Genomic DNA, 18,156 nt, shown 5'->3' on the forward strand with positions numbered 1-18,156 from the left:
ATTGCTGGGCACTAACTGAATGAACACAGCAATACATTTCAGCAGCGTTATCGAATCAGTCTCGAGAAAGGCACATCATTTCAGCCTGTCTTACGACTCTGTTCTACAAAACATGTAACAAGCAATTGTTTTGCTGGCCTTTGCAACTTTGGGGGACTCTGTAGGTTTCCTTTGGTTGTTGTTTTCTTTGTTTCTAAATTCAAAATTCACTGGATTCGGGAGAGAAAACCCCAGATTCATCAGGACCAAGAAGCACAGGGACATATGTGGCTGACAAGAACACTCAACATTCCTAATGGTAACACCAGAAAGGCAGGAAAAAGTGAAAGATGATATAAATACCTGAAAGGATCCAAACTATCTAGGTAAACTGTCAAGTGGCTAATGTTTTGGTAAGCTCTAAAAGTCCAGATTCCTATTAGGCAATTATCTGAAAGAAAAGAAAGCCAGAAATCTGCTTGGCCTTTATTTTACCAGGACTTTCTCACGGGATTCTACCACAACTTTGGCCGCAAGTAAGAATGCCAAATTTTGACTAGAAAACATTCATAAGCAGGCAGCATTTTTTCCTCCTCACGGAATTCCAGGAACAGTTAAAAAAAATACAGAAGGGGGTGAAGAACTTCCGTCGTACCTCTCAGGCGTTCATCATCTTTGGAGAAGAAGAAAACTCTAGCCCTTTCTGTGCATGGTAAAGAAAGAAAGCTAGACAAGTACAAAGGGATTTTAGCATCCTAAATTGTACTATCAAATTCCATGAACACAAGTTAAAACTGTAGCGCTTCAGAGAAATGGTGACCGTTGAAAAGCTTTATTCCCTAGTAACCAAAGAGAGCCTTCTATAAAAAAAACCCCAAACCACTTCTTGAAAAAAATCTGACTGTGTCTTTGGCTTTTGGCCAAACTCAGTTTGGAGTTGGTCAAGCCAAAAGGACCAAGTTAATTTCTTGTGCTCAACGTCTCTCTTCTCATATTCAACTTCACATCAAATGGGCTGCTGGCAATTTTGACTCTGGGCAGCCCAAATGGTTTTCCAAGATGACTTTCATTGCTCAGAGGTGTGCAATGTCAGCTTCCCATTTCCCGAGTGCTGCTCTTAACATTCCCACAGCATCCAACTACTACAGCCAAGTAGACAACAAATAGAAAGGGAACTTGCATTTCTTGGTCCTTTTCAATTTCTCACATCTCAGGCTCACCATCACCCTCAGAACTGCTGTCTTGGAAACATGAATCCTCTTGCCATGCGACTTTTGCCGACTTGATGGTTCCAAGTCCGCAAGACTCTGCAATAACTGCACCAAAAATAGAAACGAAGGCAAAACCAGATTATTCCTCCACTTGTCAGGAAAAATTCCTCCTTTCAAGACAAATACCTACAGTGGAGAAGAGAGATTTAGGAAGGACAGAATCTGCTCCTGCCTGATTTCCTGAGCTACATCTCTGCTCCAGGATTTTCCGGTTTGTTCTAGGGATCGCTTCTGTATTCTTAAACATTTATCATTGCGTTCAGAAGACACTGAATACCTTCTGAATTCAGCACAAGTGTGGGAGGCTCGTTGCTTTGTCTTGTGGCATTGGGTTTTTTTTAATATTTTGGATAACTTCACACGGCTTCTCTTCTCTCCTTCAGGACTGTGACTCCATTTAATGTTGTTTCATCTTCTTTTCATAAGGCCTCATTTTATCTACGGTTAGAACACCCCAATGATCACGTGTCATTCACTTTCCTTTTCCTAAAGGTCCAAGAATAGAATTCAGTAACAAAGAGAATGTCCATGGATCTTGGGGTCAACTCCCGGATTTTGCTCCTCCCTCTACATTAACACACATTTCCTTGAAAATCGTGTTGGGTTCTATGAAACTTGATATGACTGGTGTATCCCCTTTCTCCCTGCTTGAGAAATTCAGGGCATGACAACAAGCTTTCTCACCACTCAGCAAAAACCCCAATGCCTTCTCAAAGCATGCCTTTCAGAACGCCTGAGATGCAAGCACGAGCTACCTCTCATTAATCCACCACAGCCTTGGCAAGCAGAAATGAAGATCAAAATGCTTCTGCCTACTTACTGACTTCTGCTGCTGAAAATCCCCCGCATCCTGACCTTCTTTACACCCTATTGCTCTACAGTGCCTGCCAGAAGCTCTTCCTTAGAAATGGCACTCTTAGAAGGGTTCTGCTGTTACCTCCTTTGATGCCCAACCCCTCTGTGTCTCCAAAGAAGGGAAACTTGAAAGCACTCGACTCCTGAGCTGCGTCGCTCTCAGGCAAAGGTCCCAAATGGTCATCTGGGGCAGAGTCCTGCGCATCCTCTTTGTCCCAGGGTATTTCCACAGTCTTTTCTGGTTTGTTCTTTCAAGGTCCAAGCAAGTCTTTTAAATCAGCAGCAATAGAGTAATCGATTTCTTCAGGCGCTTGAGGTTGTGTGTCACTCTCTTCTCTCTTCTTCCTTTTGGCTTTACTGAAATGAGATTGTTCAAGGATAGCAACACAGCACACGTCCTTTTCCAAGACAGCTTCCCTAAGAGCCACCTTGCTCTGAATGTTTCCCTAACCATACCCAAGCTGTCACGATCCGCTTGTTGCGGGGTGTCGTGATGGCTCTTTTCACCAATCCCAAAAGTGCAAAAAGGCAAACAACAAGGGACTATCAGTTAATCACAACAAATGCATCTTTATTAAGGGCCAAAACAGTAAATGGGATAGTGGGGATCTGAAAGAAGGTCAAAGAATAGAGAGAGAGAGAGAGAGAGAGAGAGAGAGAAGAGGGGGATGGGAATAGCTACAAGCACAGGCGAGATCCTCAGTGGTCCGGACGATGGGGATCCGTCTTGTCGTGTCGGGGAAGTCTTCGAAGTTCTGGTCAACTCAGGGGTCCAGTTATAGTCCACAGAGGAAAGAGGGGGGAGCATGCAGGACAATGAGAGGCCCTTGTGATTGCTGCGGGGGAACAGGCGAGTCCACCGAAACCACCAAAGCAAGGCGAACACAATGGAGAATAAGTCCATTGGAATTACTGAAGGGAAACAGGTCATGTCGTTAGTGGTCAGACCACCGTTTTGCCCCCTGCCTGTAGTAGGGGTCTCAGTCTCAGTCCTTGGGAGGAGGGTCCTCAATCTTTGTCTGTCACGGTGGTAATGAGGCAGATGAGGGGTCTTCAATGAAGGACCACGGGAGTCACCCCAAAAGGTCATTTGGCGTAAGAATGGAGATTTGTAGCAGGTCGCGCGTCAGGCTGTCCCATGCTGGGTCCATGCCAGGTCCTTGCCAAGTCCTCGCCAGGCCTTGTTCAGAACAGCTAACGTAAAGGTACAGCAGCTGCACCTGCACTGCTGCTCTCTGCAAGCCGGAACTGAAGTGGGGGAAGGGGCTTCTCCTCGTGGCAATCGGTAGGCAAATGTGGGGGCTTCAGATGGCCTCTTGCACAAGCCCATCAAGGAGTGGCTCACTTTCAAGAGTAAGCAGTGGGGAAACACCTGAGGTTGGAGTCTAAAGGCAAGAACAAGAGTCCTTTTTAATTAGCCACATCATTTAAGTGACTTTTCACTTAAAACATGGTAAGACAGAAATCAAGGTATTTAGCATAAGACTACTTTCCTGCCAGTCGAAAAGCCAAGAGCTAATATGGTTTTCTCACAGACCTGCAAATCTCAAGGACCCTGTGCTGACCGATCTCACCTTCACTTCCGGCAGCGAGCGGATGGACTAGAAAGAAAAGATGACACTACGTGCTGCTGTTGGAGGCCCCAGTTGAGGCCCGACGCCGCTGGCGGGAGCGGCTGCTGCTGTGGGACATCCCTGACGGTGTCCCCCTGTGCCTGGGCCTCTCAGCCCTTGCTGCTGTCCTCCTGCTCCTGTCCTGGCGACTCCTGGACCGGACAGGTTGATTCGAGGCCCGGCGCTGCAGGCGGGAGCGGCTGCATCTGGGGGATGTCCATGAGGAAGTCTCCCTTTGCCTGGGCCTCTCAGTCCTTGGTCTTGTCCTGCTGCTCCTGTCACGGCGACTCCTGGAGCGGCCAGGTGGACTCTGGGCCTGACCTTGCTGGTGGGAGCGGCTGCATCTGGGGGATGTCCCCTGACGAAGTCTCCCTTTGCCTGGGCCTCTCAGCGCTTGATGTTGTCCTGTGGCTCCTGTCCCGGCGACTCCTGGGCCGGGCAGGTGGACTTAGGGCCTGACCTTGCTGGCGGGTGCGGCTGCGTCTGGGGGATGCCTGTGACGATGTCTGCCTTTGCCTGGGCCTCTCAGTCCTTGTGGTTGTCCTGCTGCTCCTGTCACGGCGACTCCTGGAGCAGACAGGTGGACTTAGGGCCTGACCTTGCTGGCGGGTGCGGCTGTGTCTGGGGGATGCCCGTGAAGGTGTCTCCCTTCGCCTGGGCCTCTCAGTCTTTGTCATTGTCCTGTTGCTTCTGTCACGGCGACTCCTCGATCGGACGGGTCCATCTGGGGCCCGACCTTGCTGGCGAGAGCGGGTTCGGCCTCGGCCGGGCCCTGCACGTCTGGAATGGACCCTGTCCTCAGAGTCAGGGGAGCTGCTGTACGTTGAACTTGATGTGCTGAGGCTGCTGGTGTCCAGTGAGGAAGACGTCAGAGACTGCTGCCATGCTGTGTGTCGGTAGCTTCTGCGGCCGCTGGTCTCTGCAGGTGAAGACCGGGAATCCAGCCCCGATGGCACCGGGGTGCGGGAGCTGGGGCTGATGGCCTCAGATTCTGAGGAGCCATGAGCAGGCTCCAGTCCTGACCGTCTTCTCCTGCTGGGGCCCCTGAGCTCTGACTCATGCCTGAAAGCTGTAAGGCCAAGCAGGAATGTCAAAGACCACCCAGGCGCGAGGCAAGCCAGGCCAGAGCAGAACCCCCCAGCCCTTCAGGAGCAGAGGGGCTCTGCCAAGCCCAGCCTGGGCACTGTCCCCAGCCCAGGGGCACCGGCTGCTTTGCCTCATACCCGTTCCGAGACCAGCACAGCTGTCACACTCCAGCTCTGTATGCGGTTTCTCAGGCCAGAGCAGAGCCTGTGGGTGCCCTCGGCAGCGCAGGAGGAGCACAGCAGCAGTTCCCAGGGCCTGGGGAGGCAAAGGGGCTCATGGACAACGTGTCCACAGCACAGGATTGTCCAGACAAGTTCTTCTGTTTCTTTCCCCTTTGAGCCCTTGAAGTGACACATGTACCCTGCAGAGCCTCAGGTGCAGCTCCCCAACTTACCCCTCTTCCTCTGCCTCCTCCCTGCCTCCCGGGTAAAGGCAATCCCTGGCATTGCACCTGCTGTGCCTCTCTCCTAGATCCGCGAAGGCATCGTTGTCCTCCCACGTTGGCTCTCTGATGGAGAAAGGAAAAGCTGATGAGTTTCTGATGTCTTGCCCTCATGGAGGTACAGGTTGTCCCCGCTCTTTCTCCAGCACTTTTCCAGGTCCCGCGTGAAGCTGAAGCCCAGACTCACGGGACAGGGCAGGGCCAGGACTGCTGGGGCAGGGCCTGGAAAAACACAGCACTTGCACCTCCTGTCCTGTGAGCCAGGCAGAAGGACACCAACCTGAAGGGAATTCGGATCCCCATGATGAACATGTGTGCAAGAAATTCTTTAATGTCCCTGCACAGGGGGCAGTGGAGGCATAAAAGACCAGCGCGCATGGCCTGTCCCTGCAGGGCAAACAGAAGCAGGGTGAGCAAGGCCCTGGTGCTGCTGAGCACCTGCTGTGCCCCGGGGCTGAGGGGGATGGCTCCTACCTGGATGCAGTCCCTGTGGAACCAGGCCCTTTTGCACGCTGGGCACACCAGGGTTCTGAAGGTCTTTCTATCCTCCACAGGCTCCATGCAGATGGGGCAATCGGTGCCCGGCTCTGCAGTCGCCTCCACGTCCTGCTCTGGACGGTGCTCAGGGCAGTAGGTGCTGAGGGAAAATGGGTGGGCAAAGTGAGCAATGTTGGATCTTCTCCCAGGGGCGACCAGGAGTGGGGAGGAGGGGGTACCTGTACTCTGGAATATACTGTGTGACGCAGCCACCCTCCTTGGCACAGGGCAGGTGGAACCATCTGCCACAGTCCTCCTGGCAACACATGATGGTTGCCCCGCTCTGGCCACAGACGCAGCAGCGCTGGAAAGAGCCAAGCAGCCCATCAGCAGCAGCCTCGGGGCCTCCCCTGGCAGCCCCACGGCTCCGGGCAGGGCCCTAGCATGTGGCCACTGCTGGGTCTCAGCCCACAGAGCCGGACTGGTGGAGGAGACTCCGCTGCCAGAGCCTCTGTGCAGCTGCTGGGAGCCAGACTTTGTCCCACAGGCGGCCAGAAGGGCAGGCCTTTCATTCCAAGTGTCTGGGCTCAGCTCTGGCAAACCTCGCCTGGCACAAATCTCCCTGCTCTTGTCAGGCTCTCACCTTTTGTGCCGCCCGCCAGACTGCAATTTGGATATCTCTAGGAAGAAATCCCATGAGTCCAACACGCTCGTTCTTCTGACGAGAAAGTAGAGTGGCAAAGAACTGCAGCAAAGGGGATGAGCAGATGAGGAGAGAGAGGCAGGAATTGCCCATTGCAATGGTGGAAGGAGCACCCAGAGCCACTCACCAGGCAGAACACGTGGGCACAGAGCCCATACTTCTCCAGTTTGTCACCGCACATGTCCGGGTCAGCCTCTGCGCGGCGACACAGCATGCAGGCTGCAGGGGACAGAGCCAATGGCAGCGGGCACGAGCACCTCTGCGGGGCGCTTTGGCTGCAGCAGCATCGGCCCCAAGGGCTGCTCTCTCCCTGCCTGCCTGCCTTCCTGCCTGGCTGATGGGCAGGGCTGGAGGCCTTGGAGAGCAGGGGCCATTGCGGGCACGGGTGCCCCAAGAGTTGCCCCCTGGCCCAGCTGGGCCCCCACTTGGGGAGGAAGGAGGCTCCCAGCCACGGCATGGCTGAGCGGCTCCTGCCTCCCCCCTGCCTCTGCTCTGGGCCCTGCGCCGCCTGCCGCAAGCGTTCCTGGGCCAGGCTGTGGGAGGTTGGCATTGCCCTCACCTGGCTCCCTGGCTCCAGGGCCCTCCTGCTTGCTGTAAGACATGGCAGCTCTCAGCGCTGAGTCCCTGTCCAGAAAGGCCACAGTCTCCTCCAGGTGCTGGTCCTCTCTCTCTGTGGGAGAAAGAGGAGTGTGGGGAGTTTGCCGAACAGGCCCAGAGCCACGAGGGCACTGCTCCCTGCTCAGCCCTGCGTGAGCCCTGCTCCTGTCCGCCTTCTGCTCCCGTCGTCTCCTGGAGGAAGACCGCAGTCTGCTCTGGTTGTTCCTCTGCTGATTCTGGGAAGGGAGAGGCAGGTGAGCCTGCAGCACAGGCCCAGATCCCGAGGTGTGGGGTGCCTCTGGTCCCTGGGCAGCAGCAACCCTGCCCTGCCTTCTCCTCCCGTTGTCAGGTCGCACTGACACACGGCTGAGCCCAGCCTTGCCTTTTGAAGCCTTGGTCGCACGGGTCAACAATGGCCAGGCTGACATCAGCATCGTGCAGCCAAAATTGGACAACCATGGCCTCGGGTCCCTGGCAACCACTTGAGGCGGCCCCCTTGGGAACCCAGGTTCTGAGATGGGTGCGAAGGTTTGGTCAGGCGGGAGCCAGGCAGGGACTCCTGCAGCAAGTGCAGGCTCAAATGCCAGGCCCCAAGGCAACCATCGGGCACTGCTCTGCTGCTGCTCCTGGTGCTGCTCCTGAAAATTTCACGCAGACACAGAGCTACCTGCTCTGTCTCAGCCCTGTTCAGCACTGGACAGCAGGGCACAGTAAAATGTTGTCTTGGGTGTTATGGACAAACAAACAAACAACCAAAAAATTAACCTTTGAGGAACCTAGTTAAAAATGGTGGAATGTTGATACAAAGGTAAATGTTGTTAATACACGTTAAATGTTGTTAATTCAAGTAACAAATTGTGATTAGTTGTATTAAAACCCAGTACTGTTGCTGATGTATAGAGGGGGAGTGGAACCGGGGAGGAGATGGGGTGCCAATCTTTGTGGAGGGGCAGAGAAACTTTCAGGAGTATTGCATCATAGAACACAACCACAACTTAAATCAAGATTGGTGGAGAGACCAAGCAATGGGAGGAGAGAATTCCACAATGATTGGCCAAGACTGCAGCAACTGATAAGGCAATGGGCAAGGGAGAAATAGAACTATCACAGCACGGATCCTGAGCGCCCCAAGCAGGAGGCGAGAGAGAGACTTTAAAAGGCCTGGGGTGCTGAACTCCCGGGTCTTTCCTCGGAGCCGGTTTCCCTGGAAACACCCCTAGGTTACAAGTACTTAGTCGTTGAAACAGTCTCCGGACTAGCCGGAGGCTTTTGCTTCCAGTTGTTCCTTTGGTAATAAACAGGCTTACTTTTTTTAATTAAATTGACTCCTTTTGGTTACTTTCAAGTTTCTTTCTAAGCTTGTTCCCAGCATTGGGTATATGATCAAATTATTCAAAGTCCTGCAAAGAATCACATTCAAAGCACACACAAAAAAAAAAACAAAAAACAAAAAAAACCACAAAAACAAACAGAAAAAAAAACCAACAAAAACAAACCCTGCTACAAATATTGAATTGACAAAAAAAGCATATTCCTCTTCAGAAACACAGGCTAACACTTTGGGCCAATGCTTTTTCCTATTAGCTCTTTGAAAGGATTTCAAAAGTAACATTGGCAACTTCTTCAAGGAACAAACAGGAAATGCTTCTGACCTCTAAAAGTAGATTTCTTCATTGGCTTTCGCTTTCCTTTTGGAATCCTTACGCTTTGCCTGGCATTCCAGAAAATCATGAAAATCCAACGTAATATAGAGGGAGTTCTGAATTCAGTGTTTTTCTCAAAGACTTTCTTTACATACGTACAAGAAACTGCTCCTGTAACATAAAGAGATGCAGTGGATTCCCTGACTGGACATCACAAGATGACACGATACACTCCTCTATACTAAAAAAACTTCTGTTGCCTGGTAATTAGAAAGCTTTAAGATCTTCTAGAGGCTTTCCCCTGTGCAACTTCACTAGGTCCCTCTCTGCTCAACTCTCAAGCCTGTCCAGGTCTCACAGAAAGGCAGCAGCACAGCCGTGTGGTTCACCAGCCCCTGCTCTCGCTTCTGTCCCATCAGCAAACGTGCTGAGGGAGCGCTCCGCCCCTTCTGCCAGGTCACTGGGGAATAAGGCAAACAAGACTGGCCCCAGCACGGCCCCCCTGAGCTCGCAGCTATCTGAGTTTGGAGCTCCACTGCCCGCTTCTCTACGCCACTGTCCCTGAGCTGCCCCATGAGCGTGATACGGGAGGCCGGGACAAAGCCTTGCTGAAGTCCCGGCTGACAACAGCCACTGCTCTCCCTTCACAAACCCAGCCAGTCAGTGCAGCAGAGGTGGCTATGGGATTGCCCAAGCATGGTTTTCTGTCGCTGTAGAGATGGACACAAGACATACACATACACCTGTGCAGTGACAACAATGGCTTCTTCTTTATTACAAGTTGTTCTCAAGTTTTATACCCCTAAAAAAGTGTGATCCTAAGGCCCTAGTTACATCAAAACAGCTCCTTCTATTCAATGGACAAAGCAATAGCTTATTGTATTTTATTGGTACAAAGCATTTAACGTCAATAATTCACTGGCAAGAGTTTACCACAAATTCTTAAGGCACGTACACTGCTGACTAAGGCACGTATCCTCTAACTACAAGGAGCCCTGATGTGTTCTTCAGTTTCCATGCTAACGGCCTTGCTTGCTTCCTTGCCATGGATAAACCCGTATGTTATTAATTTCTTCTTCTGCAAACTCAGTTGTTTGCCCTGCAAAACAGCTGCTAAGCCCATCCAGTTTTCCCTTCCTGTTATTCCACACGCTTAGAGATGACATCCAAGAGGAGATATTCTGCCACCTTTCTGGGGACGGAGCTGAGGCTGATGGGCCTGCAGTTTCCTGGCTCCTTCTTAGTGCCCTTTTGGAAGACTGGAGAGATGCTGGCTTTCCTCCACTGCTCACGCCTCTCTCTGGGGCTATCACCTTCCCTGACCCGCTAGCAGAGCGCCCTGTGCCAGAGGCAGGAGCAGAGACTTCCCTTGGCCCCAAAAGGCAAGGCTGGGCTCAGGCCGTGTGTCAGTGCGACCTGACAACGGGAGGAGAAGGCAGGGCAGGGTCGCTGCTGCCCAGGGACCAGAGGCACCCCACACCTCGGGATCTGGGCCTGTGCTGCAGGCTCACCTGCCTCTCCCTTCCCAGAATCAGCAGAGGAACAACCAGAGCAGACTGCGGTCTTCCTCCAGGCGACGACGGGAGCAGAAGGCGGACAGGAGCAGGGCTCACGCAGGGCTGAGCAGGGAGCAGTGCCCTCGTGGCTCTGGGCCTGTTCGGCAAACTCCCCACACTCCTCTTTCTCCCACAGAGAGAGAGGACCAGCACCTGGAGGAGACTGTGGCCTTTCTGGACAGGGGCTCAGCGCTGAGAGCTGCCATGTCTTACAGCAAGCAGGAGGGCCCTGGAGCCAGGGAGCCAGGTGAGGGCAATGCCAACCTCCCACAGCCTGGCCCAGGAACGCTTGCGGCAGGCGGCGCAGGGCCCAGAGCAGAGGCAGGGGGAGGCAGGAGCCGCTCAGCCATGCCGTGGCTGGGAGCCTCCTTCCTCCCCAAGTGGGGCCCAGCTGGGCCAGGGGGGCAGCTCTTGGGACACCCGTGCCCGCAATGGCCCCTGCTCTCCAAGGCCTCCAGCCCTGCCCATCAGCCAGGCAGGGAGGCAGGCAGGCAGGGAGAGAGCAGCCCCTGGGGCCGATGCTGCTGCAGCCAAAGCGCCCCGCAGAGGTGCTCGTGCCCGCTGCCATTGGCTCTGTCCCCTGCAGCCTGCATGCTGTGTCGCCGTGCAGAGGCTGACCTGGACCTGTGCTTCCCCCGGCCCTGGCATTAGCTCCTGTGCTGACCAGGACACCCACGGGCACTGCCAGGGCCTCACACCAACCCGAACCAGCTGGGGTGTGACAGCTCTGCTGCTCTGGGCACGGCTCTCGGGCAAAGCAGCCGCGTGTCCCTGGGCTGGGAGCAGTGCCCAGGTTGGGCTTGGCAGAGCCTGTCCGCTCCTGGAGGGCTGGCGGCACTGCTCTGGTCCGGCCTGGCCTGGGTCTGGGGGGCCTTTGACATTCCTGCTTGCCCTTACAGCCGCCAGGGATCAGCCAGAGCTCAATGGCCCCAGCCTGGCCGGACAGTCAGGACTGGAGCCTTCCCGTGGCTCCCCAGCACCCAAGACCATCAGCTCCAGCTGGGAAACACTGCCTAACAGGGTTTGCCAATATTTTTTCCTGTTAGATCGTTGAAGGGATTTTGAAAGTGACGTTGTTTGGCGACTTCTTCAAGGAACAGAAGTGGTGCGCTTCTAATCAGTAAAAGGTTTATTGGTTTCCTTGGACTTTCTATCTGGTATCCTTATGCTTTCTTCGGCGTTCCGGAAAATAATGAAAATCTAACAAATTCTTGGGAGAAGGTTCTGAATCCACTAGTAGGAGAAGTCTCTAAATTCACTCTTTCTCTTAAATACATTCTTTACATATAGTTAAGTAGCTGTTCCTGTAACAGACAAAAATGCCGTGGTTTACCCGACTGGAGAGCACCACAGGATGTTATACACACCGGCACACTAAAACACTTTTGTTCCCGGGGAGTTACAAAGTTGCAGGCTCTTCTCGAGGGCCTGAATTAATTCTGCATGCCCCTTCATACCTGCATTCCCTCCCCATGCTCAGCTTTCACCTAGTGTTCCCGGGAACGGATCTTACATACTCACCTCAAGCGATAATCTACGTCTGTCTTCCCAGACCTCTTTTTCTTCACTGAGCTCTGCAGATCTGCAAAATAACTTTGGGCCCTCTGCACAAAAGAAAGAACCAATTAATAGGCTTAAACACTTCTGATTGTGCTGCTGCTTCTAACAGTCATGGACAACACAGTAATCGTGTTCTCCAGAAGTCAATTCTTCACATCCTCCCTGTTCTCTTGCCCCCCACCAGACGTTGGCTCCAACAGAAATGTTCCCTACTGCAGCCTGGTGTACGAAGAACCATGAAAGGCAGCAGCAGTTTTCCTCAGCATGCTGCAATCGAAATTGCAGTGAAATAGCAGCTGTTTCATTAGAAGCTCAGCACCAAGATCGCACCTCTTCCCCCAGAACTGAGGCCTGCGAAGGACTGAGCTCTCCATCGTAACACACCCTGTAAATCAGACGGGCTGGAAGATTGCTGGGCACTAACTGAATGAACACAGCAATACATTTCAGCAGCGTTATCGAATCAGTCTCGAGAAAGGCACATCATTTCAGCCTGTCTTACGACTCTGTTCTACAAAACATGTAACAAGCAATTGTTTTTGCTGGCCTTTGCAACTTTGGGGGACTCTGTAGGTTTCCTTTGGTTGTTGTTTTCTTTGTTTCTAAATTCAAAATTCACTGGATTCGGGAGAGAAAACCCCAGATTCATCAGGACCAAGAAGCACAGGGACATATGTGGCTGACAAGAACACTCAACATTCCTAATGGTAACACCAGAAAGGCAGGAAAAAGTGAAAGATGATATAAATACCTGAAAGGATCCAAACTATCTAGGTAAACTGTCAAGTGGCTAATGTTTTGGTAAGCTCTAAAAGTCCAGATTCCTATTAGGCAATTATCTGAAAGAAAAGAAAGCCAGAAATCTGCTTGGCCTTTATTTTACCAGGACTTTCTCACGGGATTCTACCACAACTTTGACCGCAAGTAAGGATGCCAAATTTTGACTAGAAAACATTCATAAGCAGGCAGCATTTTTTCCTCCTCACGGAATTCCAGGAACAGTTAAAAAAAAATACAGAAGGGGGTGAAGAACTTCCGTCGTACCTCTCAGGCGTTCATCATCTTTGGAGAAGAAGAAAACTCTAGCCCTTTCTGTGCGTGGTAAAGAAAGAAACCTAGACAAGTACAAAGGGATTTTAGCATCCTAAATTGTACTATCAAATTCCATGAACACAAGTTAAAACTGTAGCGCTTCAGAGAAATGGTGACCGTTGAAAAGCTTTATTCCCTAGTAACCAAAGAGAGCCTTCTATAAAAAAAACCCCAAACCACTTCTTGAAAAAAAACTGACTGTGTCTTTGGCTTTTGGCCAAACTCAGTTTGGAGTTGGTCAAGCCAAAAGGACCAAGTTAATTTCTTGTGCTCAACGTCTCTCTTCTCATATTCAACTTCACATCAAATGGGCTGCTGGCAATTTTGACTCTGGGCAGCCCAAATGGTTTTCCAAGATGACTTTCATTGCTCAGAGGTGTGCAATGTCAGCTTCCCATTTCCCGAGTGCTGCTCTTAACATTCCCACAGCATCCAACTACTACAGCCAAGTAGACAACAAATAGAAAGGGAACTTGCATTTCTTGGTCCTTTTCAATTTCTCACATCTCAGGCTCACCATCACCCTCAGAACTGCTGTCTTGGAAACATGAATCCTCTTGCCATGCGACTTTTGCCGACTTGATGGTTCCAAGTCCGCAAGACTCTGCAATAACTGCACCAAAAATAGAAACGAAGGCAAAACCAGATTATTCCTCCACTTGTCAGGAAAAATTCCTCCTTTCAAGACAAATACCTACAGTGGAGAAGAGAGATTTAGGAAGGACAGAATCTGCTCCTGCCTGATTTCCTGAGCTACATCTCTGCTCCAGGATTTTCCGGTTTGTTCTAGGGATCGCTTCTGTATTCTTAAACATTTATCATTGCGTTCAGAAGTCACTGAATACCTTCTGAATTCAGCACAAGTGTGGGAGGCTCGTTGCTTTGTCTTGTGGCATTGGGGTTTTTTTAATATTTCGGATAACTTCACACGGCTTCTCTTCTCTCCTTCAGGACTGTGACTCCATTTAATGTTGTTTCATCTTCTTTTCATAAGGCCTCATTTTATCTACGGTTAGAACACCCCAATGATCACGTGTCATTCACTTTCCTTTTCCTAAAGGTCCAAGAATAGAATTCAGTAACAAAGAGAATGTCCATGGATCTTGGGGTCAACTCCCGGATTTTGCTCCTCCCTCTACATTAACACACATTTCCTTGAAAATCGTGTTGGGTTCTATGAAACTTGATATGACTGGTGTATCCCCTTTCTCCCTGCTTGAGAAATTCAGGGCATGACAACAAGCTTTCTCACCACTCAGCAAAAACCCCAATGCCTTCTCAAAGCATGCCTTTCAGAACGCCTGAGATGCAAGCACGAGCTACCTCTCGTTAATCCACCACAGCCTTGGCAAGCAGAAATGAAGATCAAAATGCTTCTGCCTACTTACTGACTTCTGCTGCTGAAAATCCCCCGCATCCTGACCTTCTTTACACCCTATTGCTCTACAGTGCCTGCCAGAAGCTCTTCCTTAGAAATGGCACTCTTAGAAGGGTTCTGCTGTTACCTCCTTTGATGCCCAACCCCTCTGTGTCTCCAAAGAAGGGAAACTTGAAAGCACTCGACTCCTGAGCTGCGTCGCTCTCAGGCAAAGGTCCCAAATGGTCATCTGGGGCAGAGTCCTGCGCATCCTCTTTGTCCCAGGGTATTTCCACAGTCTTTTCTGGTTTGTTCTTTCAAGGTCCAAGCAAGTCTTTTAAATCAGCAGCAATAGAGTAATCGATTTCTTCAGGCGCTTGAGGTTGTGTGTCACTCTCTTCTCTCTTCTTCCTTTTGGCTTTACTGAAATTAGATTGTTCAAGGATAGCAACACAGCACACGTCCTTTTCCAAGACAGCTTCCCTAAGAGCCACCTTGCTCTGAATGTTTCCCTAACCATACCCTGTCCAAGCTGTCACGATCCGCTTGTTGCGGGGTGTCGTGATGGCTCTTTTCACCAATCCCAAAAGTGCAAAAAGGCAAACAACAAGGGACTATCAGTTAATCACAACAAATGCACCTTTATTAAGGGCCAAAACAGTAAATGGGATAGTGGGGATCTGAAAGAAGGTCAAAGAAGAGAGAGAGAGAGAGAGAGAGAGAGAGAGAGAGAAGAGGGGGATGGGAATAGCTACAAGCACAGGCGAGATCCTCAGTGGTCCGGACGATGGGGATCCGTCTTGTCGTGTCGGGGAAGTCTTCGAAGTTCTGGTCAACTCAGGGGTCCAGTTATAGTCCACAGAGGAAAGAGGGGGGAGCATGCAGGACAATGAGAGGCCCTTGTGATTGCTGCGGGGGATCAGGCGAGTCCACCGAAACCACCAAAGCAAGGCAAACACAATGGAGAATAAGTCCACTGGAATTACTGAAGGGAAACAGGTCATGTCGTTAGTGGTCAGACCACCGTTTTGCCCCCTCCCTGTAGTAGGGGTCTCAGTCTCAGTCCTTGGGAGGAGGGTCCTCAATCTTTGTCTGTCACGGTGGTAATGAGGCAGATGAGGGGTCTTCAATGAAGGACCACGGGAGTCACCCCAAAAGGTCATTTGGCGTAAGAACGGAGATTTGTAGCAGGTCGCGCGTCAGGCTGTCCCGTGCTGGGTCCTTGCCAGGTCCTTGCCAAGTCCTCGCCAGGCCTTGTTCAGAACAGCTAACGTAATGGTACAGCAGCTGCACCTGCACTGCTGCTCTCTGCAAGCCGGAACTGAAGTGGGGGAAGGGGCTTCTCCTCGTGGCAATCGGTAGGCAAATGTGGGGGCTTCAGATGGCCTCTTGCACAAGCCCATCAAGGAGTGGCTCACTTTCAAGAGTAAGCAGTGGGGAAACACCTGAGGTTGGAGTCTAAAGGCAAGAACAAGAGTCCTTTTTAATTAGCCACATCACTTAAGTGACTTTTCACTTAAAACATGGTAAGACAGAAATCAAGGTATTTAGCATAAGACTACTTTCCTGCCAGTCGAAAAGCCAAGAGCTAATATGGTTTTCTCACAGACCTGCAAATCTCAAGGACCCTGTGCTGACCGATCTCACCTTCACTTCCGGCAGCGAGCGGATGGACTAGAAAGAAAAGATGACACTACGTGCTGCTGTTGGAGGCCCCAGTTGAGGCCCGACGCCGCTGGCGGGAGCGGCTGCTGCTGTGGGACATCCCTGACGGTGTCCCCCTGTGCCTGGGCCTCTCAGCCCTTGCTGCTGTCCTCCTGCTCCTGTCCTGGCGACTCCTGGACCGGACAGGTTGATTCGAGGCCCGGCGCTGCAGGCGGGAGCGGCTGCATCTGGGGGATGTCCCTGAGGAAGTCTCCCTTTGCCTGGGCCTCTCAGTCCTTGGTCTTGTCCTGCTGCTCCTGTCACGGCGACTCCTGGAGCGGCCAGGTGGACTCTGGGCCTGACCTTGCTGGTGGGAGCGGCTGCATCTGGGGGATGTCCCTGACGAAGTCTCCCTTTGCCTGGGCCTCTCAGCGCTTGATGTTGTCCTGTGGCTCCTGTCCCGGCGACTCCTGGGCCGGGCAGGTGGACTTAGGGCCTGACCTTGCTGGCGGGTGCGGCTGCGTCTGGGGGATGCCTGTGACGATGTCTGCCTTTGCCTGGGCCTCTCAGTCCTTGTGGTTGTCCTGCTGCTCCTGTCACGGCGACTCCTGGAGCAGACAGGTGGACTTAGGGCCTGACCTTGCTGGCGGGTGCGGCTGTGTCTGGGGGATGCCCGTGAAGGTGTCTCCCTTCGCCTGGGCCTCTCAGTCTTTGTCATTTTCCTGTTGCTTCTGTCACGGCGACTCCTCGATCGGACGGGTCCATCTGGGGCCCGACCTTGCTGGCGAGAGCGGGTTCGGCCTCGGCCGGGCCCTGCACGTCTGGAATGGACCCTGTCCTCAGAGTCAGGGGAGCTGCTGTACGTTGAACTTGATGTGCTGAGGCTGCTGGTGTCCAGTGAGGAAGACGTCAGAGACTGCTGCCATGCTGTGTGTCGGTGGCTTCTGCGGCCGCTGGTCTCTGCAGGTGAAGACCGGGGATCCAGCCCCGATGGCACCGGGGTGCGGGAGCTGGGGCTGATGGCCTCAGATTCTGAGGAGCCATGAGCAGGCTCCAGTCCTGACCGTCTTCTCCTGCTGGGGCCCCTGAGCTCTGACTCATGCCTGAAAGCTGTAAGGCCAAGCAGGAATGTCAAAGACCACCCAGGCGCGAGGCAAGCCAGGCCAGAGCAGAACCCCCAGCCCTTCAGGAGCAGAGGGGCTCTGCCAAGCCCAGCCTGGGCACTGTCCCCAGCCCAGGGGCACCGGCTGCTTTGCCTCATACCCGTTCCGAGACCAGCACAGCTGTCACACTCCCAGCTCTCTATGCGGTTTCTCAGGCCAGAGCAGAGCCTGTGGGTGCCCTCAGCAGCGCAGGAGGAGCACAGCAGCAGTTCCCAGGGCCTGGGGAGGCAAAGGGGCTCATGGACAACGTGTCCACAGCACAGGATTGTCCAGACAAGTTCTTCTGCTTCTTTCCCCTTTGAGCCCTTGAAGTGACACATGTACCCTGCAGAGCCTCAGGTGCAGCTCCCCAACTTACCCCTCTTCCTCTGCCTCCTCCCTGCCTCCCGGGTAAAGGCAATCCCTGGCATTGCACCTGCTGTGCCTCTCTCCTAGATCCGCGAAGGCATCGTTGTCCTCCCACGTTGGCTCTCTGATGGAGAAAGGAAAAGCTGATGAGTTTCTGATGTCTTGCCCTCATGGAGGTACAGGTTGTCCCCGCTCTTTCTCCAGCACTTTTCCAGGTCCCGCGTGAAGCTGAAGCCCAGACTCACGGGACAGGGCAGGGCCAGGACTGCTGGGGCAGGGCCTGGAAAAACACAGCACTTGCACCTCCTGTCCTGTGAGCCAGGCAGAAGGACACCAACCTGAAGGGAATTCGGATCCCCATGATGAACATGTGTGCAAGAAATTCTTTAATGTCCCTGCACAGGGGGCAGTGGAGGCATAAAAGACCAGCGCGCATGGCCTGTCCCTGCAGGGCAAACAGAAGCAGGGTGAGCAAGGCCCTGGTGCTGCTGAGCACCTGCTGTGCCCCGGGGCTGAGGGGGATGGCTCCTACCTGGATGCAGTCCCTGTGGAACCAGGCCCTTTTGCACGCTGGGCACACCAGGGTTCTGAAGGTCTTTCTATCTTCCACAGGCTCCATGCAGATGGGGCAATCGGTGCCCGGCTCTGCAGTCGCCTCCACGTCCTGCTCTGGACGGTGCTCAGGGCAGTAGGTGCTGAGGGAAAATGGGTGGGCAAAGTGAGCAATGTTGGATCTTCTCCCAGGGGCGACCAGGAGTGGGGAGGAGGGG

General features: G+C 52.6%; 1 protein-coding gene and 1 long non-coding RNA gene across 2 annotated transcripts; both read right to left on the reverse strand.

Annotated features, from left to right (window-relative positions):
* Positions 1-5,133: 5,133 nt before the first annotated feature.
* LOC137467690 (PHD finger protein 7-like) lies at positions 5,134-6,083 on the reverse strand. Its single transcript, XM_068179127.1, has 4 exons — positions 5,963-6,083; positions 5,721-5,883; positions 5,527-5,633; positions 5,134-5,312 (listed from the first exon to the last, which is right to left on the reverse strand). The coding sequence occupies exons 1-4, from the start codon at positions 6,049-6,051 to the stop codon at positions 5,195-5,197; spliced, it is 477 nt and encodes a 158-aa protein (XP_068035228.1). The 5' UTR covers positions 6,052-6,083; the 3' UTR covers positions 5,134-5,194.
* Positions 6,084-17,063: 10,980 nt separating this feature from the next.
* Positions 17,064-17,792, reverse strand: LOC137467685 (uncharacterized). The gene is made up of 3 exons (XR_010995595.1): positions 17,725-17,792; positions 17,397-17,510; positions 17,064-17,257 (listed from the first exon to the last, which is right to left on the reverse strand). It is a non-coding gene; the product is annotated as an uncharacterized lncRNA (long non-coding RNA).
* Positions 17,793-18,156: the final 364 nt, after the last annotated feature.

The sequence above is a fragment of the Anomalospiza imberbis genome, unplaced genomic scaffold, assembly GCF_031753505.1.
Source record: "Anomalospiza imberbis isolate Cuckoo-Finch-1a 21T00152 unplaced genomic scaffold, ASM3175350v1 scaffold_756, whole genome shotgun sequence".
NCBI classification, from domain to species: Eukaryota; Metazoa; Chordata; class Aves; order Passeriformes; family Viduidae; genus Anomalospiza; species Anomalospiza imberbis.